Source organism: Salvelinus alpinus, chromosome 28 (assembly GCF_045679555.1).
Source record: "Salvelinus alpinus chromosome 28, SLU_Salpinus.1, whole genome shotgun sequence".
NCBI classification, from domain to species: domain Eukaryota; kingdom Metazoa; phylum Chordata; class Actinopteri; order Salmoniformes; family Salmonidae; genus Salvelinus; species Salvelinus alpinus.
Window position 1 is genome coordinate 22,997,790 of NC_092113.1, and position 23,776 is coordinate 23,021,565.

The window sequence follows — 23,776 nt, forward strand, 5'->3', positions numbered from 1 at the left end:
GTCTCGAAACAGCAGTGTGAAAAAATAAATGTAATCTATGCACTTAAATAGCAAAAGGACAACGCTTTTCCCATGGTTCATTTTCATGCCAGCCTGGTGGGCTATACTCCTGTTGTAAATAGAACCAAATGTGCTTAATATTAGGAAAGTTCAGAAATATATATAGTATGCCTAGCCTATGGAAAGCTGATGGGATCCTCCTCTTTTTAATAGAGGCCATCACTCTGTTTTCTCATGCAATTGAATAGCCTATAGAAATGTTGTGCAACATGAGCTCATGGGCTCTCATGAAGTGTTTGATTAGATGTTCAAATACATTTCTATAGGCTATACTACTAATGACCATCAGCAACATCAGAGCTTGGAGAAGCCTAATTACTGTGACTAAACGTTTATGTGGAATTTGACTGCCGTCATGACTCGTGAACGCCAGTGTGGCGGTAATACGGTCATCGTCACCGCCTTGGGCCAATTTTTCTTGAGCAGATGGTTGGTGGGCCAGAACATATTTCAAACCTTGATTACATATGATCAAATATGCCTCTCTATTTATGCGTGGGAATACTAGGGAACAGATTTCCTAAATTAAAATCACTTTGAGCTGAATTCCTGATGATTTTACAGTCCTTAATGTCCAACATATATTTTTTTAAAGTACCCCCCCAAACATTTCACTCAGAAAACATGGGTGCCTGCCTATTGGGGAACCCTGGTTTAGACAAATAATCAGTTCTCAGGAGGAACGGCGTGGTGGAGGTTGGCAGTTTAGTGATGGCCTCATAGCACCATGACTGTCGGAAAAAGGCAATCAAATGTTGCTGAAGTAGGAAACCTCACAGGTAGAGAAGCTGGTCTAGAGAGTAAAGATAACAGTGATGCTGTGTTGCTGCCAATCAGAGTCACATCTCCTCTGAGGATTAAAAAATGTGGCTGGGAAGGAACCAACATGAGGACAGAGGAGAGGACATCACAGACCATTCTGTATGGACCTGAATCTACAGCTGAAAGATATTTGTATATGTACTGTGTGGTGTGGTGTGGCAATAACATGTCTTAGTTTGGACATATTCTGAAAGGAATGCGATAGTAGAACATACAATGAAGTCAAGTCACGTCACTGCATGCTGAAGTGATTGGGTTAGAGTGGGATGATTGTGTAGGCATGTATTCTCACCACGTCCACTGTGCTGAACACATGGCAGTAGTGGTGGTTGGTTTGCAGGTCCTTGGTGATGTAGGCAAACGTGCACAGATCCTCTGGGTCCTGGGCCGCACACGAGATGTTCCGGATCTCATGCTCAGCTATGATGTTCTGTATGGGAGGAGAGTCCAACAAGACACTACAATGAGTATACTGTTTGTATAGTCACAGAGACATCAATAACTATCACATTCACATCTCCATTATGAAAGAACATGTCACTATGTTCTTAATTGCAATGGCGACACAGAAGTTTCTACCCTGTGACCCCTCAAAAAAGGCCTATCTGTCAGGTCTATGATACACTTAACAGACAGGGGTGACATTTAGTATGAAGGAGGGAGAGGGTGGGGCTGGATCAATGTGATGCGATGCTGGGCAGCCTCCTCTTCCCCTGGTGTCTAGTCTCCCTGGCTGGGACAGGTGTGTGTGTCTGTCTAGTTATCAGATATCGCCGTATGGATCTGGTCCAAGGTGAAAAGGGGGCACCCAGCCAACCAACCTTATTGGCTGCGTCAATGAACTTCACCCCTTTGTATGTGATGGAGAGGACGATGGTGGGGACCTTCCTCATCTGCTCTGTCGAACTCTGGGGGGGGAAGAGAGAGAGAAGAGAGGAGAGAGAAGAGAGAAGAGAGAAGAGAGAAGAGAGAAGAGAGGAGAGAGGAGAGAGGAGAGAGGAGAGAGAGAGAGAGAGAGAGAGAGAGAGAGAGAGAGAGAGAGAGAGAGAGAGAAAAAAAATTAGTCTGGGTCCTTTCAGCAGAGATATAGAATGATGTCTCTCTAAACATGAGGAGAGTAGTAGTTAAAGGCGTGACCTACCCTCATTTTGGCACAGGCGTCCTGGGTGGACTCTGTACCACGTAGCTCCTTGATGAGCATAGATCCCAGGTACTGGATTTTGAGTGAGAGAGTGTGAGAGTGAGACAGAGAAACATTAATATAGTAATACATAGAGTGGGAGCATATATATTAAAGAAAGCCATTAGTGAGTTACTGCAGGAAAAGGTGTCCCTTACATTGGCTTCATAGTCACAGGACTCAAAGATGAGCTTCTCAGGCTGGTGGTGCCAGTTCTGTACAGGGGTGTAAGGTGCTGCCAGGCTGGGGGGTCGCAGGGTCAGACGGGGCTCCCGATGCCGCTCCTCATACCTCTCATGTGAGCGGTGTCTTCCACTGCGTGGCCGGTGGGGGTCCACATCGTAAGCTGGGTCAGGCCCCTTCCTCCTCCCAGGCTCCCCCAACGGCAGGAGGGGGTCCATGGAACGACCTGCGTAGGAGTCCATGTGACTGATGGGAGAGGAGGTCTGGGATACAAGGTCCTGACACCTGATCTGGGACAGGCGGGGGGGCTTGACAGGAGGTTCCTCATAGGGCCGTTCTGCCAGCGAGGCGATGATGCGCTTTCTGTGTCCCAGCAGGGTGATTTTCAGTACCTGGAAGATACAAAACAGTCCTAACCACTGAACAAACCCCAACACACATTTCAACTTAAGTCCACAGTAACTCATCGAGCATATTTCCATTTGCATATATTTACTATTAAATTAAATGACTATTTCAAAATGTGCTCTCTCAAAGTAGATTTCAGAGACACACTCACTTTGACAATCTCCAGCTCCCACAGGTTCTTGACACAGTCGAGGCTGCGGTATCCGCTGGACAGGAAGTTGTGGAGGTACTCCTGCAGGCCCAGGAGGTCCAGCCAGGAGGAGAGAGAGATGCTGCCGTCACAGCCCAGGGCCTTCACCTGCAGGAGGAGACAGTCACACACTGATCACTCCACTCCCCACATAATCAGGGCTGATCACACTCGCTAGAGCTACTGCATGGGGCCATAGGGGAACTCATTAAAGTCAGGAGTTTGGAGAGACTAGGCTCACCTTTGGCAGGGACCGAGCTGCATGCAGGATCTTCCTCCGATGTCCTGGGTCAGTGATGCCTATCTCCCTCAGGTCCTGTTCCTCCATCACATTACTGCCCTGTAACAGAGAGAGGACAGGTTGGGTTAAAATGACGTCACAGTGACCATACTAACATGGCTTCAATGTTGCCGTAACAGGCTTAGCTGGACAGGGAATTTGATAACACAATAATTCAATGGAGGTGGTTTTCTCATATTGTCAATAGAAATCTAACACAGCATCTTAGTGTTAAAAGGCTAACCAGACCCAGACAAAGACAGACCCACGTGGTTGGTTAGTGAGCTGCCTCCCCTAATGCTGCCATTGCAAAAATAAGGGGTCCATTTTTTATTTATTTATTTTATTTAACCTTTATTTAACCAGGTAGGCAAATTGAGAACACGTTCTCATTTACAATTGCGACCTGGCCAAGATAAAGCAAAGCAGTTCGACACATACAACAACACATAGTTACACATGGAGTAAAACAAACATATAGTCAATGATAGTGAAAAAAAATAAGTCTATATACAATGTGAGCAAGTGAGGTGAGATAAGGGAGGTGAAGGCAAACAAATATATGTATAAATAAATAAAAATATAAAAAGGCCATGGTGGCGAAGTAAATACAACACAGCAAGTAAAATAAAAACTAAAAACACTGGAATGGTTGGTTTGCAGTGGAAGAAAGCGCAAAGTAGAGACAGAAATAATGGGGTGCAAAGGAGCAAAATAAATAAATAAATACAGTAGGTAAAGAGGTAGTTGTTTGGGCTAAATTATAGATGGGCTATGTACAGGTGCAGTAATCTATGAGCTGCTTTCTTTGGAGTGTCAAGCACTTCTCCCTTCTCCCATAGAGAGAACATACAGCTGACTATAGCACTGAAATAAACGTCAATAAATCCCTCTAGTAAATGTAATTTAAGTGTATGAGAGAGGAAAGGCGAGGGAGGGGGACAAGCACCAGGGAGCATGAGCAAGGGTCAAACCTTGCTCATGCGGCAGGTAGCCTAGTGGCTAGAGCGTTGGGCCAGTAACCGAAAGGTTTCTGGTTCGAATCCCCGAACTGACAAGGTAAACAATTTGGCGTTCTGCCCCTGAATAAGGCAGTTAAACCCACTGTTCCTAGGCGTCATTGTGAATAAGAATTTGTTCTTAACTGACTTGCCTAGTTAAATAAAGGTAAAAAAACAAAAAATCTACAGTTCCACACAATACCAACTCCAAGGCTGAGACAGCAGGCAGGAGCAATGGGTGGCTAATCCTCTTGGATCAATCAGGGAACTTCAGGAGGGGGACAGGGAGGAGCAAGGTGGGGAGAGCTAAGTCCTACTGTGTCGACAACCACAGGCAGCACTAAATGACTTTGACCACAAAAGAAGGTTAGCCTCCCTCCACTGAGTGTCATTCATCTGGGTCACTCATTGGGTCCTTCCATTGGCCTGACGTGGTCAAATGAAAGAGGAATTACTAGCCATTACTCAAATGACCAACTAGCTAGAAGTCTGCTTGTGTATGAGCATTGTAGCACTGACTTGGAAGTTGCTGCTGGCACACACTTAGTAGAAAAGTGTGTAAAGCTCCATGGACCCTGCAACAGTTTTGTGCATGAGCCCTGTCAGTGGGGTGGAGGGATGGAGGGTCAGGAGCTGACAAGCTGCTTTCCTGCAGGGGCAAAGGGAGTGAGATGGAGATGGATAGGAGGGAGGGGGCATCAGTGTGTGTGTGTGTGTTACACAGCGTAATCTATACAGGGGTGAAATGAGTCATGAGGACTGTGGCTCAGCCATGGCAGGGAGGCAGATAACCAGGGATTTGGTGTGTGTGTGTGTGTGTGTGTGTGTGTGTGTGTGTATATGCACTTTCTTTTGGCTCTACTGTATTAATCTGAGCATGTGCAGTGTGTGTAAAGATCACGACTCAGGTATTTTCCACTCTGTTAGGATTATGTACGTGTTTATGGGAAGAGGGTAGATACAGAGAGATATTCACAGAGAAAGAGGGATTCACAGAGAGCGAGAGAGAGAGAGAGCGCAATATACAGAGAGAGAGACACACAAAGAGAGAGAGAGATACAGAGAAAGAGACATACAAAGAGAGAGAGAGATACAGAAAGAAAGAGAGATGAGAAGAGGAAATACAGTAAAACGTTTAGACAACGGCTGATTGTGTTTCCTTTATTCCTCTAATAACTCATAGTGGAATGACAGCTCTGGGGACTTCTACACTCACACCTTATCTGATCACTTCATTCATCTCTCCAGCTGATGATTTAGAGCTGAACAATACAATGATGAGGGGAATGAAGCCAGAGTACAGCTGCCCACATTTTCTTGGAGTGTTTAGAGTTTGGAGCACAGACGGTACTACTGCTGCAGATGAGGCTATAGCTGATCAATGGCTCTTTCTGTGTATGGAATACTAAAGGAGGAGTAGCTACCATTCACATCCGCCCCATCTATCCGTCAGCACCAGGATTCAATTACGTTACGCAACAGGTATAACAAAAGACCACTATGGAACACATACTGCTACATTTCTACTGCTGGGCTGGGGAGTCAGTGAGAGGTACGAGGCAACATGGTGCAAAGCAATGGTAAATTACTGTAGATCCCTCATTCTCGACCTTGTCTCAGGATGATAAGTTGGTGGTTGAAGATATCCCTCTCGTGTTGTGGGGGCTGTGCTTTGGCAAAGTGGGTGGGGTTATATCCTGCATGTTTGGTCCTGTCCGGGGGTATCATCAGATGGGGCCACAGTGTCTCCTGACCTCTCCTGTCTCAGCCTCCAGTATTTATGCTGCAGTAGTTTATGTGTGAATTTAAGTTCTCTCTCTCTCTCTCTCTCTCTCTCTCTCTCTCTCTCTCTCTCTCTCTCTCTCTCTCTCTCTCTCTCTCTCTCTCTCTCTCTCTCTCTCTCTCTCTCTCTCTCTCTCTCTCTCTCTCTCTCTCTCTCTCTCTCTCTCTCTCTCTCTCTCTCTCTCTCTCTCTCTCTCTCTCTCTCTCTCTCTCTCTCTCTCTCTCTCTCTCTCTCTCTCTCTCTCTCTCTCTCTCTCTCTCTCTCTCTCTCTCTCTCTCTCTCTCTCTCTCTCTGTGTGTGGACTCCTTGCTGTCCCCAGTCCACCTGGCCGTGCTGCTGCTCCAGTTTCAACTGTTCTGCCTGCGGCTATGGAACCCTGACCTGTTCACCAGACGTGCTACCTGTCCCAGACCTGCTGTTTTCAACTCTCTAGAGACAGCAGGAGCGGTAGAGATACTCTTAATGATCGGCTATGAAAAGCCAACTGACATTTACTCCTGAGGTGCTGACTTGTTGCACCCTCGACAACTACTGTGATTATTATTATTTGACCATGCTGGTCATTTATGAACATTTGAACATCTTGGCCATGTTCTGTTATAATCTCCACCCAGCACAGCCAGAAGAGGACTGGCCACCCCTCATAGCCTGGTTCCTCTCTCGGTTTCTTCCTGGGTTTTGGCCTTTCTAGGGAGTTTTTCCTAGCCACCGTGCTTCTACACCTGCATTGCTTGCTGTTTGGGGTTTTAGGCTGGGTTTCTGTACAGCACTTTGATATATCAACTGATGTAAGAAGGGCTATATAAATAAATTCGATTTGAATTATACAAATCAGTTTATTTTCAAATCAGGCCATCATATGAGGATCCAAGACGTAAAGGGGAGTTATTCAACAGTGCAATAGCATTCATAAGACATTCATAAGGTTGTTCGCTATTTCAGACTATGTTTGGAAGATTTAGTGTGTTTGCAGTGTTAGTGTCCTTCACTAATGGCGTCAGAGGCTGCCGTCCATGTCAACAGAGTGATTTCCAGTACCAACACAGACACACATACTGTAGATCCCTCATCTCTGGCTGACTGCATCTCTCTGATCCTGACACTCATACTAAACACCTTCTGACAACCCCCCACATCTACACCAGTTACCACAGAGACTAGAGAAGGGCCCTTGCCTCAATGACAAAAGAAACTTGAAATGGATTATCCAATTTCTGATGAAAGGCAATTGAGTGGAGGAAATTCTCTAACTGCCTGATGAGACAAAATGCAACATTCACCCCAACCTATCCCTGCTGTATAAGCGTTCATCGGTCAACCCACCAAGGCCACAAACTGCAAGAGAACTTGTGATAAACAGTCTTAATCAGACTCCGACGACTGGGAACTCTGGGAGAATCTGACCTCTTCCAGTGCAGGCTTTGCAGAATATAATGAGAATACATTACATAGAGCTGACTACAGCACCAAGGACTGAAGGGGACATGCTCAGACTGGAAAACGACTGCTCCAGACAGTCTTGTGCCATGAGCCTGGGGGACTGAGGCAGTTAGGTGGGTATGATCCATTAGCCAGGCTATGTTCTGCCAACCAAAGAAAAAAGAGTGGTGGGCTCGAGGGGGTGTGTGTGTAGATTGTGAAAATGTTTTGACAAATGGACCTCAATCAAGAAATTCCTTTCCAACTTAAAGCTAATCCTTTTTAAATAGCTCAACGCACACAACAATGTAAAAATCAATTAGGCCCTTCCTCCGCTATTCCTGAGTTTACCGGGCGCGGCAGTTAGTCTGTCCTCTCTCTGGCATTTATTCTCACTATAACCCGCACACACCACTGCCTCCGATGAATAGGTAATGGAAATATTATTCCCATTAGAGGCTGTGGTGTGTTCATTACGTGACTACTTTGTGCCAAACCAAACAGAATAGAAGAGAGAGACTGGACTGTGAGGATCACACAGCCTGGCGTATTAACAGAGGAAGGACTGGCTGGCTGCTCCTCTCCTCTGATATTGCTCATTGGCATCATTGTGATGTTTGATTACAAGCCGAGCAGGAGTCGGAGCCTCTTCCCTGGGCAATCATTACCAGTACTGTGCGCCTGCCTGCGACTTCTCTGCTGATCTCAGAGACTTCAAGGAAATACATTTTCCCTGGCTGCCTTGATGAACACACACTCTACTGCTGTGAAGTCTCACCAACAGAGCGGGAGCCTCAACAAAGATAAGAGACGTTGTGAATGCTATCTCAGTCTCGTTTCTATCACAGTACCACCTGCCACTAGTAGGATGCTTTTGAAGTTAGAGTAGTCATTTATGTACAAGGAAGAGGTGTCAGTTTCTTGCGACAGGCATTACCAGTCTAGCTGACAGCGTGCAGAGTACAGATGGATGCTTGCTTTCTTCTTCCACTCGTTCTCTCTCTGGGTCAATATAGATTCAAGTTTCAAGTTTTAATGTCATGTGCACAAGTACAGTGAAATGCCTTTCTTGCTCCAAACCAAACAATGCAGTAATCAATATCAATGTAGCACTAAAAATACCAAGGTAGAAACACAAGAGAAATACAAATAAAAGGAACATGAGAAAGTAAGAAGCTATATACAGGGTCAGTTCCAATACCATATTTACAATGTGCAGGGATCCTGGGTGATAGAGGTAGATATGTATCGGGGTAAGGTGACTACGCAACAGGATATAAGATAAACAGAGTAGCAGCAGATAAATTAAGATTGTATGTGAGTGTGTGTGCGCATAGAGTCAGTATAAATGTGTATGCATGCTATGTGTGTGTTGGAGTGTCAGTGTGCAGAGTCCTGTGAGTGTGCATAGAGGCAGTGCAAAGATCAAAATAAATACAAGGGTCAACTCAGATAGTCTGGGTAGACATTTTGTTAGCTACTTAGCAGCCTTATGGCTTGGGGATAGAAACTTAAGGAGCCCGTTGGTGTCAGACTTGATGCACCGTTACCGCTTGCCGTGTGGCAGCAGAGAGAACAGTCTATGGCTTGGGTGTTTGGAGATGAACAATTTTCTGGGCCTTCCTTTCACACCGCCTGATATTGAGGTCCTGGATGGCAGGGAGCTTGGCCCCAGTGATGTACTGGGCTGTCTGCACCACCCTCTGTAGCGCCATGCAACTGAGGGCGGTGCTGTTGCCAAACCAAGCAGTGATGCAGCCAGTCAAGATGCTTTCAATGGCGCAGCTGTAGAACTTTTGGAAAATTTGAGGGCTCGTGCCAAACTTTTTCAACCTCCTGAGGGGGACGAGGTGCTGTCTTGCCTTCTCCAGGATCAGCTCCTTGGTCTTACTGATGTTGAGGGAGAGGTTGTTGTCCTGGCACCACACTGCCAGGTCATGGACCTCCTCCCTGTAGGCTGTCTCATCATCACCGATGATCAGGCCTACCACCGTCATGTCATCAGCAAACTTGATGATAGTGTTGGAGTTGTGCGTAGCCACGCAGTCGTGGGTGAACAGGGAGTACAGGAGGGGACTAAGCACACACGCCTGTGGGGCGCCCGTGTTGAGGGTCAGCATGGCGGCGGTGATGTTGCCTACCCTAACTACGTAGGGTCAGCTCGTCAGGAAGTCCAAGATCCAGTTGCAGAGTGAGGTGTTCAGTCCCAGGGTCCTGAGCTTAGTGATGAGCTTTGAGGGGACAATGGATATTGAACGGTGAGCTGTAGTCAATGAACAGCAATTTCACATAGGTACAGTATCTTATCTAGGTGGGTGAAGGCAGTGTGAAGAGCAATTGAGATTGCGTCATCTATGGATCTGTTGGGGCGGTATGCAAATTGGAGTGGGTCTCGGGTGACTGAGATGGTGGAGTTAGTGTGTGCCATAACCAGCCTCTCAAAGCACTTCATGATTACAGATGTGTGTGCTCCAGGGCGGTAGTCATTGTGGCATGAAGCCTTCGAGTTCTTAGGAACAGGGATGATGGTGGTCAACTGTGGGGATTACAGACTGGGACAAGGAAAGGTTGAAAATGACTGTGAATATGCCTGCCAGCTGATCTGCGCATGCATTGGAATACCTTCCACCCCTGCGGCCTTGCGAGTGTTGACCTGATGAAAGACCTTACTCAAGTCGGCCTAAGAGAGCGAGATCACCTGGATCGGTGGGGGCCCTCACGCACGGTATTGTGCTCTTATTGTCGAAGCGTGCATAAAATGTGTTGAGTTCGTTTGGTAGATCACGACAGGATCTTCCTTTGTAATCCTTAACGGACTGTAGACCCTGCCACGTGCGTTGGGCGTCAGAGCCTGTGTAATAGGATTCCAATTTATTCCTATATTGTCCTTTTGCTCGATAGATGACTATGCAGAGGTCAACGTGGGACTTCTTGTACTTGTTCCGGTCCTCAGCCGTAGCCTCAGGGTGGTCTGCGATGGCCCCATGTGTGGTAGCCCTGTCCTTTATTTTAGCGCCAATCTGTTTTAATCCAGAGTTTTTGATTGGAAAAGCAGCGAACCTTCACTGTGGGGACAACGTCGCAGATGCATTTCCTCATGATGCCAGTGACGGAGGTGGTTAGCTTGTTGATGTTATCAGCAGAGTCTCGGAACATATTCCAATCAGCGCTAGCAAAGCATAATCTCTGATTCTGATGATCATTTCTCAACAGAAGCGAGTCACGGGTTCTTCCTGTTTGAGGAAACAGGAATACGGAGTCATGATCTGATATAGAAATGCATCTCATAATTTTTTTAAAGGGCTTTCCTTCACTCGTATCCGACCACACAATCACTGTTATCGTATTGATCTGGTGCTGGGAGCAGCTTGAGGGCCAAGGAGAGATCACAGTACTCAGACTGCTGGAATAAATTGAGTTTAATTAGGAAACTTCAAGGCCGCTCTGTACAACATACATTAAGACACAACACTGACTCCCCCCAAAACCAGGGGTAAAATCTTCAGATGGGTTGTTCTCAGATAGCCATCATTTCATTTCACATGCATTTTTGTGCAGTCAATATGAATTGAAGATGGGGGGAAACTGATTAAAATGTATTTTAATTATTTTCTGACAGCAGGCTCTTTGAGCAGCTGAACCTAAAAGCTGTGAGTTGTCAGATAGCTGGAATAGAGGTCTTAATCACACACACAAAAAAAAATGTGTGTGGAGTCTGTTTTTGTACCCCATTGACAGACATGTGGCAGAGTGACTCAGTGCTGTGAAGGTTTATTAATGAGAAGGGTATATGAGGAGCTTATGCAGCTTTCAAAACCTACTGGTAATGGACCAGGAGATTAGTATAAAGGGGTTCATCTGTCTGGTAAGTACAGTTTTAATTACTTTTGGCAAGGACCATCATCTTCCTTCCAAATTTGGCAACAGATATAGGCCCAGTACAGTTGGCACGAGCAGATATACACACACACACACACACAAGGTTTCACCGATACAGAGACACTAAGAAGAGCTTGGACATACACACACACTCTCTCCATGCCTCCCTGATGATTTGTGCACATCAGATATTCATAGTGCATAGGGAGGGATGTAGAGTCACTGGTGCTTAGCATCCATGGCACTTGTTGTAAGCCCAGTGCGGTCACATCCCTGGCCCAAAATATTACACTTTTTTCTATGCGTCTCAAGCTGGAAATGCTTGCTCGTTTACAAACCGGTCCACAGACATTTGAAAGACTGCACAGATTCCTGTGGGTGGTTTGGGGGGGGGGGGGGGTTGGAAAAGTAACATGAGGAAAGTTATTTCCAGGCACAAATTGAGAACTCTTAAAAGGTCACCATTTCCTGAAATATCTGACAAGAAGAAATGCTACAAAAAAGTTACTGCTTTTATCCAAATCCCTCCTACAGAATTGGGCAAAGCAGGTGGTTTCTGAGCCTAATAAAAAGGTAGGAAATTGGCAGTGCCATCCTTTGAATAGGATTGAGGGAAGGAGGAGGGAGAGAATGAAGGGAGAGGGAGATCAGAGCTTCACGTCAGAGCATTTAACACAGGTATTGATGTGAAAGAGAGACAGTTAGCCCTTCCCAACCCCATGTCCTTCCCGCAAGCTCCAGAATCTAGACACTCTATACAAACTTGTCTCTCTGTGCGTTAGGATTTCAAAAGGCTGATCATGGATTGTGCAGAAACCCAGAGAAATAAACCAATCAGGAGGTGAGAGAAAATGTAAACGACTCAGCCCTTTAAAATCCCACTGGAGAATGATCTGCAATTCGCTGGCATATGCAGAGTATGCTCCCATGATGTAGTAGTTCATTAAAGATAATCATAGCAGGTGCATTTTCATGTAGCGTATCCACTCTGACACAGCTGGTCCATTCAGCCATTAAACCAAAGTGGCAGTATAGACAAGGCCAGGGGCAGGTCAGGATCAGAAACCCAGGCCAAGCTGCTCCTGGTCAGGCTGCTGCCTCCAAGGTTGTGTTGAAGCCAATGCTGACTTTTATCCAAAGTACACCGCAGAGCTGGATAATACATCAGATTGGCGTTAATTAAACACAAAGTCTAGTTAGTGTCTGCTGTACAAGGGTACATCTAAACCACTGAAGGAGGATACAAACAATCAGGGAATAAAAAGGAGAACAAGGGGAGGCAGTCTGTTCTCTCTGTTCTCAGAGACTCACTCGGTAGGCTACAATTGATGACCACCCGCTAACGTAATTGACTGTAATCATAGCAAACAATCAACATTTCCCATTGACCTTCACTGTCTGGAGAAGACTTTACCAACGCTCTGAGTGTTCAAATGATGCATCATTTGTGGGGAAGGACACATTCAGCACCTGTGACTGTCACTGTAGATATTTTAAGGGGGGGGAAGTACCCTCTAAATATTCTCTCACACGCCCACACACACACACACACACAGACAGAAGAACACAGACACCAACTCTTTTGAGAGGTGAATGTTTCAGGGAAGGTGTGTGTGTGTAGGATAGAGAGTTAAGCCTAGGTGAGGAGGGACATCTTCATTCTGACACAACATGGCTCTCTAATTTACAGCTCCCGGCCCAACAGCCTACTCTTCTGCCTGGCCAGTAGAGACCTCCATCCTCTCCTCCATCAATCATTACTGAAGCTGCTAAAAACCATCATGGCTGGAAAACAACCACGCAGCACATCGGGGGCTGGATAACCCTTGTCAGCCTGGCAACACCACAATAACACCAACCCACCGGTTATTGACATATAGTTCAATTATGGTGAGGCAGCAGCTGGTACTCAGGCAGTCAACTGATTGTGAGTGAAAGCATGTGAGACTGTGGAAGTGTGGCTGAGCAGCTGTAAGGTGAGAGTTAGGCACAATGGGGCTCCCAACAGTAATAATGGCATCAAACACATAACTGCTGACAGCTGCGTGATAACACAGGTTGTGTTGGACTTGTGAACAGGCTGAATAGGTTTTGTGTGAACTGTGCAGCTTTCTGTTCGGCACAGATACCTCTTGAGTGTTAAGCCTTTCCTTGTCCCCCTCGCTCAACCCTGACTCGGGTTGCAAAGCTACCGATAATTTACCAAAGTTACAGGAATTTTATGTAATTTTGGTAATTACGAGAAAATCTATGGCAATCTATCATAACTTTGGTAATGTATACTTGAATAACTTTAAAATATATATATCTTCATATATAGTATTCATTGTTTATATGTGTCCATATTGTCCATGAGTTTCTAGTAGATAAACCATATGGTTCAATAGAATATAGCCTAATTAATGAAAAAATCTTAACAATGGCATTATTTTCTATTAACTCTGCAACTCTTCCAACTATTGACTTATTTCACAACTGCCCCCAGTTTGATGCCAAAACATTGACAACAAATACATATTGACATAGTGAAATAAATAAAAGTGTGTATAAAAAATAATGGTATTCACTGAGTTGATGGTTTATATTTAGGATAATGTTTTACCGCTTTGTCAATATATGTTTTACTTAAAATCATGTTATTTAATTATTTCAAATATTTGACTTGTGATAAGGCCACACAGTGGGCTAGAGAAAATGACAGACACCTGTGATAATCTCAAGTACACAAAAGGGCCACTAGATGTCTTGTGATAGATTACATAAAATCCTTGAAAGATATCAAGATTCTGGTAGTTTACTGGTAAAGTTTCCAGTAATATACCCTCTGGTAGTTTACTGGTAAAGTTTCCAGTAATATACCCTCTGGTAGTTTACTGGTAAAGTTTCCAGTAATATACCCTCTGGTAGTTTACTGGTAAAGTTTCCAGTAATATACCCTCTGTTTGAAACCCTAAGTGCTCCATCGGCAGTGCTGTGGTGTGCTCTTGGCTGCGCCTCTTTATTAATCACGGCACTGTCCTTGGAAATATTTAACAGTCATTTATTCACAGCAGTTGTGACTGACTGTCAGTGTGTGTGTGTTAGAAATAGTGTGAGAGAGAGAGAGAGGGTGAGGGAGCCTAGCGGGTTCACTGGTATTTTCATCTTTAATTGCTTTCGTTAATTTCGTTTACAGAGTAATTTAGTAAACAGGAACATCTTATTAAGGGGATTCGATGCCAATGTCACCAACCATGTGAACATCATCTAATCAGACAGCCACTGAGGAGGGGACCCAATAAATCAACCTCCAAGCATCAAACCAACCAACTGCTCCAGTCCTGTCAGAAGGGCAATGCTAAAAGGTGACCTTTCCAATGAGATGATGCATGCCTCAACACTGTACAGCACATGTAATCTGAGCAGGGAATTTGATTAACTGTATTCAATTATCCAATGAGGAAAATTGCATGGAATATTTGGTGACATTACATACATAAACACCCTTTTCAATTATTTTCAAGATGAAGCTTAAATCATGAAACACAATGATGCAATCAATTACGCAACATAGGCTTTAACCAGTGTGAATGAAGAAACGGCAATTCTTCAAAAGGTTCCTGACGTGAATGAGATCTCTGACAAAGACATCACACAAGGAAGGACAGGACCCCTTGAGGGCCTGGGTCTTATTGCACAGAGGAGAATCAGGAACATGTGATTGAATGAAAAGGGGAGGCAGGGATCTCAGGGGGGGTTCAGTAAATTGGAATTTACAGGGAAAGCTAATGGGATCTGCTTAGGCTATTGGATGGCTGCATCGATACTTGATTAATACCAACTGAAGGAAGAAGAGGGGACTGACTCTCTGAGGTCTGACTGACTTTGAAAGGAGGTAGGCAGGCAGAACAAAAGAATAGACAGATGAGAGAAAGAGGCAGTGAGATAGGAAGCGGGGGTGAGACAGCCCCAGATTAGCCCCCAAAGGAGTGAGAGGTAGGTACAATTTAAGAGGATAAGGAGAGAGCGAGAGAGAGAGAGACAGCGAGAGAGGAAGGAGGGGTGTGTTTGTGTGTGTGAGATTGACTCACCATGTAGTGCAGGTCGTCAAAGCCATTGAGCAGCAGCTTGCTCTCGTACTGCGGCAGCCCCACGTGTTCCAGCCAGTCTCCCACTGGCTGGTCCAGCAGCCGCCCAGCCGCCCCACCTGCAGACAGAGGGAAGCGCTTGAGCAGGGAGAAGCCTTTGAGCCGGTAGCAGCGGCACTCCGACGACGACACATGGCACTGCCACATCATCCTGGGCCAGCAGAACCTAGCGCACCAGCACCACGAGGGCAGGGGAGACAGCGTGACGGTGGCACCACAGTGGGCAGGGGAGACAGCGTGACGGTGGCACCACAGTGGGCAGGCGGTGGCTCCCGCACAACAGCGGGGGCCAAACCACTTTCACCTGGGATCGAGTTAAAGACCACTGGGTCTCAGGGGGCGAGGGGCTTCTGGTCCCCTCTCCTAGTTAACAGCTAGAGTGCTGTGTCCACTCTGCTCTGGTTACCAGCTCAAAACCACTCAAAAACAGAAATACATTCAACAGTCGAGAACAGCCACACATGTAACATTGTTCTGCTTAGACAAAAACGGTCCATATATTACATTCTACTAACACAAGATGAGTTCCCTTGAAACAGGAAATAGGCTATTCTGTCTAAAGTTGCAAGCTTGCTGATTCCTCCTCCCACTAATTTGCTCCAGTTGTTAATGAGGGAGAGGATCTCAAACGAGAGAGAAGCGTATCACAGCAGTTGGGGGGTTTCTCTCCCAGAGAAAAGTTCTTTAGAACTCGCACGGAGCAGCAGGAGAAGAATGATTAAGACAGTTCATCCGTGGCCCATCCCAGTTTCTCGCCACTTCTCCACACGGTCAGCAGATCACACTCGCACCAGGCAGGAGTCTCCCACCTGGATTACATGTGTGAATCAGGAAACCCATGGTGGCAGAGAGGAACGACAGACAGCGGTGATAATTGAAAACAGAGTGACAGTAATTAGCTTTAGATGGCTATGATGAATCAATCAAGGTTACTAGCTGTGCTTAGAATTAACTCAATGTCTACATGTGACTCCTGAAACAGAAAACACTTGAGTGGGATGGGTAAGTGTTGAGATGGGGCATTCACTCTGGACCTGTAAACTATTTCATCTAATACATGAAGTAGCTAATTCTGACCAAAGCTAACTCAAAACATGCACCTTTGAGTTAATCCGAACGATTTAGGCTGTAAATGGTCACAAGCTTGCATGACTTGGGATCAACATCACTCATTTAACTGAAAGCTGAATATTAAAACTTTCCAGCAAAAATAATCTGTCCCCCTGTGCAGCCATCTGCCATCACCACTCAAACAGTTGGTCTAGTATCCTTCAAATTAACTGCAAATCATTTCAATATTTAAATAGGCCACTCACTGCTTCCAGGCCAATCTTGAGAATCAATTATTTCTGTGCCGAAATGATGTAATAGATACAGTAGATTTAAGTCATCAATACAGAGATATCTAATGCAAAACAATCTATATTATAACCAATACGTTGTTAACCTATAGAAACGCTACTACAACCCCTGACCCTGTCCTGTCAGAGTGTACCCAGAGTGCTGATCCTGTCATTCTACACAGAACATACTGTACACACACACTTTAGTCCTCACAGCACACACACACTTCAGTCCTGTCCACAGCCAGTACACTTCAGAGTAGGAACAAATCTAGCAAGTATCCAGAGTCCACTACTTCATGCGGCTTTTAAGACCTGCTGCAAGTCTCCAGGTTAAACTCCTATGCTGCCGGCATGAAAGCTTTGAGACCGCAGTTCTTCAGGCACACAGTCTGTTTGTCACTCCTCGAGTCTAACGGCAGGCAGCTCCCTTCTGCTTTAACTCAGATACTCCACTCAAGGTGTTCAGGCAAACGGACGGTCCACACACAATCCTAGAGATGCTCGGGGTGGTGTCCTTCCATTGTCTGGACTGTTCAAAGTACTACTGCCTGCGATTCCTCTCTCTCGCTCACTCTGACTCCCGACTTCCAACTCGCTTGCTTTTCATCCATTACTCCCTCCCCTTCCCTTTCCCTCCCCTCTCTCCTTCTCTCTTTCTCTGAGACACCACAGGGCTGCTGTTCATTGTCTGTGAGTGTGAGCTGCTGCCATTCCTTTCAGCTACAGGGAACCCTGTCCCTCACTGCTTTCACTTGTTCTCTGTTAGTCCCTGATCTTTTGATCACTATCCCTTTCTTTTTTCTTTCTATATCTCTCCATCTGCCAGCAGAGAAGAATAGGACAGGGACTTGGTACAGGTTCTATAGGGACCAGCAATGGGGAACTTCACAGCTCCGCCGCTATCTACCACCACCACTGTGGAGAAGGAATACACTGAACTCAATCAGAAGAGAGAAGTGTCTTTTCACATGGTGTGCAACAGAAAGACAGCCTTTCTCAAAGAAGCCTTTCCTAGCAGCAGGTCCCATGATCCCATGACAGTCAACTCATTGAGATGGTGCTAAGGGGTGTGGCTGGTGGAAAATATGCTTTAGTTGATTTAGGCTCACAGAGGAAGGTTAACAACCCAAACAGCCCACGGAGAGCAGCAGAAGTCGCCCTGGGCAACAGCTTTACTGCAGTGGGCTTGCCTTATTCTTGCCTTAATGCAAGTTTGCAAGGTAAAATGAGCTCATTCCCTGAAATACATGCCTCTTAATATTTTAACAGCTCACTCCAAATGCAGACCACAACAAACAAGCGAAAAACTGCCAGAATGCAATAACGCCAACGGTTTTCCTTTCTTTCTCTTTCTTCAATGGAACATAGCCGTCGGCTTAACGTTCAAGGCTGGTTCATCTCCCTTCTGTGACTGTAAAGAAGCAGCATGTTGTGGAGAGGAGGAGAGGAGGAGGAGGCTGACAGGAAAGGAGGCCATGGTTCTGGTTCACTACCACAGTCCCCTGGTCCCTGAGTGACTATCCATCAGAGCTAAAGGACAGGCCAGCTTTACAGGAGAGTAGCAGACTGTACTTTAGGCTAACATAGGTGGTATATTCAGTGCACATAATCCTGTGACTGCACAGATATCTGTTAAAATGGGTCTACAGTAAATCCAATTCACGGAAATACACTTTGTCCCTTCCAAATGTAGCCATATTGTTCTACAGCCACAAAGGAAACGAGGGCAAAACCAGCGAGTGGGGGGTACAGTGTCGGACCCCCAGTGAAGACATTTTGGCAGAAGTGATGTACCAATCTGGGTCAGAAAACAGTGTCTGAGACAGCCTTAAACCAAGGACAGCCACAGTGTGAGCCAATGGATTCATGTCCTTACAGTAAACCTTCTACTTAGGTTACATAGAACACACTGGGAATTGTTGAAAGTCATTTCTAACAATGGCTGAATAAACTCAACTATTAATCTACATTCAAAATATGGCCATGTCCTTCACTGGTAGTAATGTAATCTCTGGTCACCCACTATTATAACAGGTCCCTCTTGTGTGCTATTCAAAGAGCCAGCTGCCACCCGGATGGTACATTTGTGTGTCCGACTCAGTCATCACTAACATCAGCCCATTCATCCCTTCCCACATACTCTCTGATTCCAAGGGGTTCGTGTTTAAATGCGGAAGACACATTTTGGTTGAATGCATTCAGACTAGGTATCCCCCTTCCCTCTATGCCGTCAGTGTGGGTATCATGATTCATGTATTTACAGTATCTTTCAGTTCCCCAGCTTTAAGCAATTCACATGGCTCAAATGACTGGTCTCCAGGGACCATTACAAAGCCCAAACAGCATACACATGAGGTGGTGGTGGTGGGTCCCCTAACAGAATGCCTAAAAGACACACACAAGCACAAATAGGATGCCAAGGCATGAACAACAATGCCAACTGAATTACATACTTTATAAAGACTAATCGACATGGCTTTGGAGAAAACAGAAAGCAGTGAAATGGAACATTCTGGAGAAAAATATATACTTGTTGAATTATCTCGGCCAAAATAGCCAGGCGTGTAATGAAAAGGTTTTACCTTATAGCACCAGGGACACATTGTTGGAATCACAGAGCACACCATTCTAACTGGGATGGAATGTATTACACAAGATGGTAAAGGAAGATAAAGACGAAATAAATGTATTTATTCTCTTTATACCCAACAACACGCAGAACTGACTATAGGAAAGATAATACAAAGCTGGACTTTGGAAAGATGGATCATGGGAGTCTTAACCAGAAAGAGAGAGTTTCAATAGTAGACCAGGGAAATAAAAGTTGACATTAGGTTGGGATGTTCTTAAATGAAAGTGACAGGGGAAATGTAACCTGTACCATGTTCACTAAGCAGAGTAAGTGGATGCATTGCATATGCTATGATAATACTGCATGTTAAGTTACGTAAAATGCTTTGGGTCAGGGGACTGTCATCTTACAGTACCTGGGGTAGCGTACTGCTGGTCTCTGGAGAAATCGATGCCTGCGCCAATCAGCGTCATGATCTTCTCAATCTGAGGAGAGGAACAGAGCAGAGTGTCAGAGGGAAAGACAAGATGGCTGCCACACCTCTCAGCAAAAGGACAAGAGTTACCCACATGCATTGAATCCCACACTGCAGTACAGTAACCCTAAATGAACCCTTAAATAACGCGTCATCTTGCTGACCAGACTTGTCTAAGACCTGGGGGCTGACAGAAGAGAATGGGCTAACCAATACATAGAAATGTTATTAAGAATTGATCAAAAATGACTACACATCTGAGTATCATGTTACAACTTCATTTTTAGAGGGACTGCAGGGCAGTCTAATTAATTGAATTTCAACATTTCTTTCTTATGAGCCTTTGCAGCCTGCAGCCAAAACATTGTAACAATGTAGCTAGGCTCGGTATCACAGCAGCAGCCAGTGAGCCATTCTTTCATTAATTCATTTCCAGTACCTGATGTCAAACAAAATCAGAATTCAACAGGAAAGAACACACATTTGGTTAGAGGAAAAGAACTGGGGCTGAATATGATGTAGCTATTATTTCCCTACTTCAGAGAACTCTGTTTCCTTCCTTCTCCTTTCTAAATATACGACAGAAATATGGCAATCGATCCAAACCCAAGAGGACTTGTTATTGATTATTCCCCAACGAAGCATGCCTCTAACACACACAGAACACACCTCCCCCATCTCATCCATCATCCAACTATAGATGATGCCCAGGTACTCTGATAAGGTATAATTCACCATGAATCCGCATAAGACCAGAAACACACACACACCTGTCCCAAACCCATCTCCCTCACACTCATTCAACAGCGAAGCAGCAGTATCAACAGGCCGTAGAGCAGAAAGATTAAAAATGTCACACACCAGACAGGCCGACCCAACATGAGAAATAGAATCCCTCATTCTACTTCCGTGGACCAAGGGCAGAGACAGACGACCAACAAACACTGCTGTCAGAGCTGTCAGCCACTATCACAGTGTCCCCCAAACACTTCAGTCTCCACTTGCAGGACAAATGTGCTCCGTCATGAGAGACAGGCTCTATTCTTTACATGAGGCCCCTTTTCATAGTTTGGAACAGATGGTTGTTCCACATGACTGACACTTAATTCAATCAGTGATCATTTTCAAGGAGAGATGTCATTTCACACAGGAATAATTGTAGGGTTTTGATGTAAATGTCAACAGTGCTTTGCACAGTTGTAAAGAAAAAGGCTAAAACTCTAAAAGCAATGGAATTTCACTACCTAGAGCACTTTATAGTTTATGAAAAAGCCTTGTCTCTATCCAGGTGAGAGGTTAGATGCAGTGCAGAGACTAGCTATGGGCCACTCTGCGTCAGCATGTCTGATTTGACCTCTCAGCTCTACGCTGACCTTTTCTACAAGGAGCACCTGTGCGCCTAAGTAAAAAAATGTCGGCACACGCAAAGAAATTTAGGAGCACAATGGTAAATATGTGAGATATTAAAGCTAAAATCCTTAATTTCTCTAGGCGCACTGGTGCTCCTAAATTAAAATTCCAGGTCGCAGAGGAAAATATTTAGGCGCATATGCAAGTACAATGGTCACAATGTAGAGCCCTGCCTCTGGTAGACACTGCATGCTGCTGCCTGGAGGCACTAGGAGAACAGGAAGCCTTATATAAACTCTTGTTAACAACTTAATAATACTATCTACCATTCTCAACCACTAGAACTAAAGGAAGAGATGGGAAGTAATCCCACATTATACACATCGGACCAGAATAATGAAATGTGATTGCCAGTTTCTCAGGTCAATGCACAAAGAACAGGCCTGGCCTCTATTATGTAACCTTACATTTAAAAGGAGGAGAATGAAATTGATTAGTCCCAATTCCACATGAGAGGGCTACCTTGGAAATGACTTTAACTGGATAGCTTAGTCAGTTTGACACTTGGTGAGCAGTCAGTCTATGTATATTTCCCAGCAAAAAGATTGTGGAAATTAGCGTTCAGAGTGATCACGGTTTAATCATCATGGGAAGAGGTAGCTAACAATTGGCGCAATAAAAGAAGTTGACTATGAAAGGTCAAGCAATGGAGCCTACTTAAGTAGGGGTCTTGCCTTACAGACAAAGCAGTGAACAACAGACTAAAAGGTTAGATCGTTAGAGTAACAAGAGTCTCACAAAAAGGTTATTCCCAAAAAATAACAATCGTATTCACCTCCATCAATAAGAAGGACCAAGAAGAAGAGGAAAGACACACACCAGAAAGAGAAGAGTACCACAGGACCAAAATAAACACCAACGGAGATATATGAAGGACGTGCTCTCTTACACTTTCAGAGGACTGAGGTCTCCGAGGAGGTAGTGTGGGAGGCATCTGCTGGGAGAGAGTCAGGTTGTTGTTTGGTTTTCATTTCCACATTCTAATGTTTTGGCCCAGCAGAGCAAAATGTGTGAGACCAGACCTGACTTATTACATTTGAAGAACATTAAAAATGGAAAACATAAAACAAAATTCCATATGGCCATGACAAACATCCTCATTGAAAAGGAGAACATCCTGCATCAAGAACCGAACTGCAATTGTGAGAATACTTTGTTGATAAGCGATGCCCAGATCATTGCAGAATTACATTTTTTGTTGTTGTAAACTATGAACTAGCATCATGCAGCCATCCGGCTGATCATTTAAAGAGCTGAAGTGTGTTTTCCCTTATTCATTTTCAAAGTTAATCCTGCAAGAAAGACACTTCATTTTCATTTCGATGCACGGTGTGAAAAGATAAAAAAGAATTTGATCCATTTCCTGCTCTATCCGATCTCAAAATTTGACGTCTCCCTACACTGAGGAGCAACACACTCCAGAACCAGCCTCACCGTCACCCTAGACAAATTAGGAACTGGATGAGTCACACAGCTCTATTAGAAACACCCACACACCTCTCCATGCAGTACCATCAGAGATAGCTCTCGTTTTACTGAGGGTTTTACCCTCCAGGTGTCAAAAACGGATTGCACTTGAAGAAACGTTCAAAGTTCTTGAAATTTTCCAGATTGACTGACCTTCATGTCTTAAAGTAATGATGGACTGATCATTTCTCTTTGCTTATTTGAGCTGTTCTTGCCATAATATGGACTTGGTCATTTGCCAAATAGGGCTATGTCCTGTATACCACCCCTACCTTGTCACAACACAACTGATTGGCTCAAACAAAAAAATAAAGGGAACACTTAAACAACACAATGTAACTCCAAGTCAATCACACTTCTGTGAAATCAAACTGTCCACTTAGGAAGCAACACTGATTGACAATACATTTCACATGCTGTTGTGCAAATGGAATAGACAACAGGTGGAAATTATAGGCAATTAGCAAGACACCCCCAATAAAGGAGTGGTTTTGCAGGTGGTGACCACAGACCACTTCTCAGTTCCTATGCTTCCTGGCTGATGTTTTGGTCACTTTTGAATGCTGGCGGTGCTTTCACTCTAGTGGTAGCATGAGACGGAGTCTACAACCCACACAAGTGGCTCAGGTAGTGCAGCTCATCCAGGATGGCACATCAATGCGAGCTGTGGCAAGAAGGTTTGCTGTGTCTGTCAGCGTAGTGTCCAGAGCATGGAGGCGCTACCAGGAGACAGGCCAGTACATCAGGAGACGTGGAGGAGGCCGTAGGAGGGCAACAACCAAGCAGCAGGACCGCTACCTCCGCCTTTGTGCAAGGAGGAGCACTGCCAGAGCCCTGCAAAATGACCTCCAGCAGGCCACAAATGTGCATGTGTCTGCTCAAACGGTCAGAAACAAACTCCATGAGGGTGGTATGAGGGCCCGACGTCCACAGGTGGGGGTTGTGCTTACAGCCCAACACCGTGCAGGACGTTTGGCATTTGCCAGAGAACACCAAGATTGGCAAATTCGCCACTGGCGCCCTGTGCTCTTCACAGATGAAAGCAGGTTCACACTGAGCACATGAGCACATGTGACAGACGTGACAGAACGTTCTGCTGCCTGCAACATCCTCCAGCATGACCGGTTTGGCGGTGTGTCAGTCATGGTGTGGGGTGGCATTTCTTTGGGGGGGC

At 45.1% G+C, this 23,776-nt stretch overlaps 1 protein-coding gene across 9 annotated transcripts in view; it reads right to left on the reverse strand.

The window, feature by feature from the left end:
• LOC139557433 (ankyrin repeat and SAM domain-containing protein 1A-like) overlaps window positions 1–23,776 on the reverse strand; it is a 108,176-nt gene that overhangs the window by 8,172 nt on the left and 76,228 nt on the right. For 6 of the 9 annotated variants that reach the window (XM_071372241.1, XM_071372237.1, XM_071372236.1 and 3 more), the window contains 9 exons: window positions 22,025–22,069; window positions 19,666–19,735; window positions 15,276–15,391; window positions 3,085–3,183; window positions 2,805–2,951; window positions 2,221–2,637; window positions 2,024–2,095; window positions 1,704–1,790; window positions 1,175–1,312 (listed from right to left, as the gene is read on the reverse strand). In XM_071372241.1, coding sequence (XP_071228342.1) covers window positions 1,175–1,312; window positions 1,704–1,790; window positions 2,024–2,095; window positions 2,221–2,637; window positions 2,805–2,951; window positions 3,085–3,183; window positions 15,276–15,391; window positions 19,666–19,735; window positions 22,025–22,069 — 1,191 coding nt within the window. Of the gene's footprint in view, window positions 1–1,174; window positions 1,313–1,703; window positions 1,791–2,023; window positions 2,096–2,220; window positions 2,638–2,804; window positions 2,952–3,084; window positions 3,184–15,275; window positions 17,281–19,665; window positions 19,736–22,024; window positions 22,070–23,776 lie in introns of those variants that run through there. The other 3 variants (XM_071372233.1, XM_071372242.1, XM_071372240.1) reach the window with 2 other exon arrangements.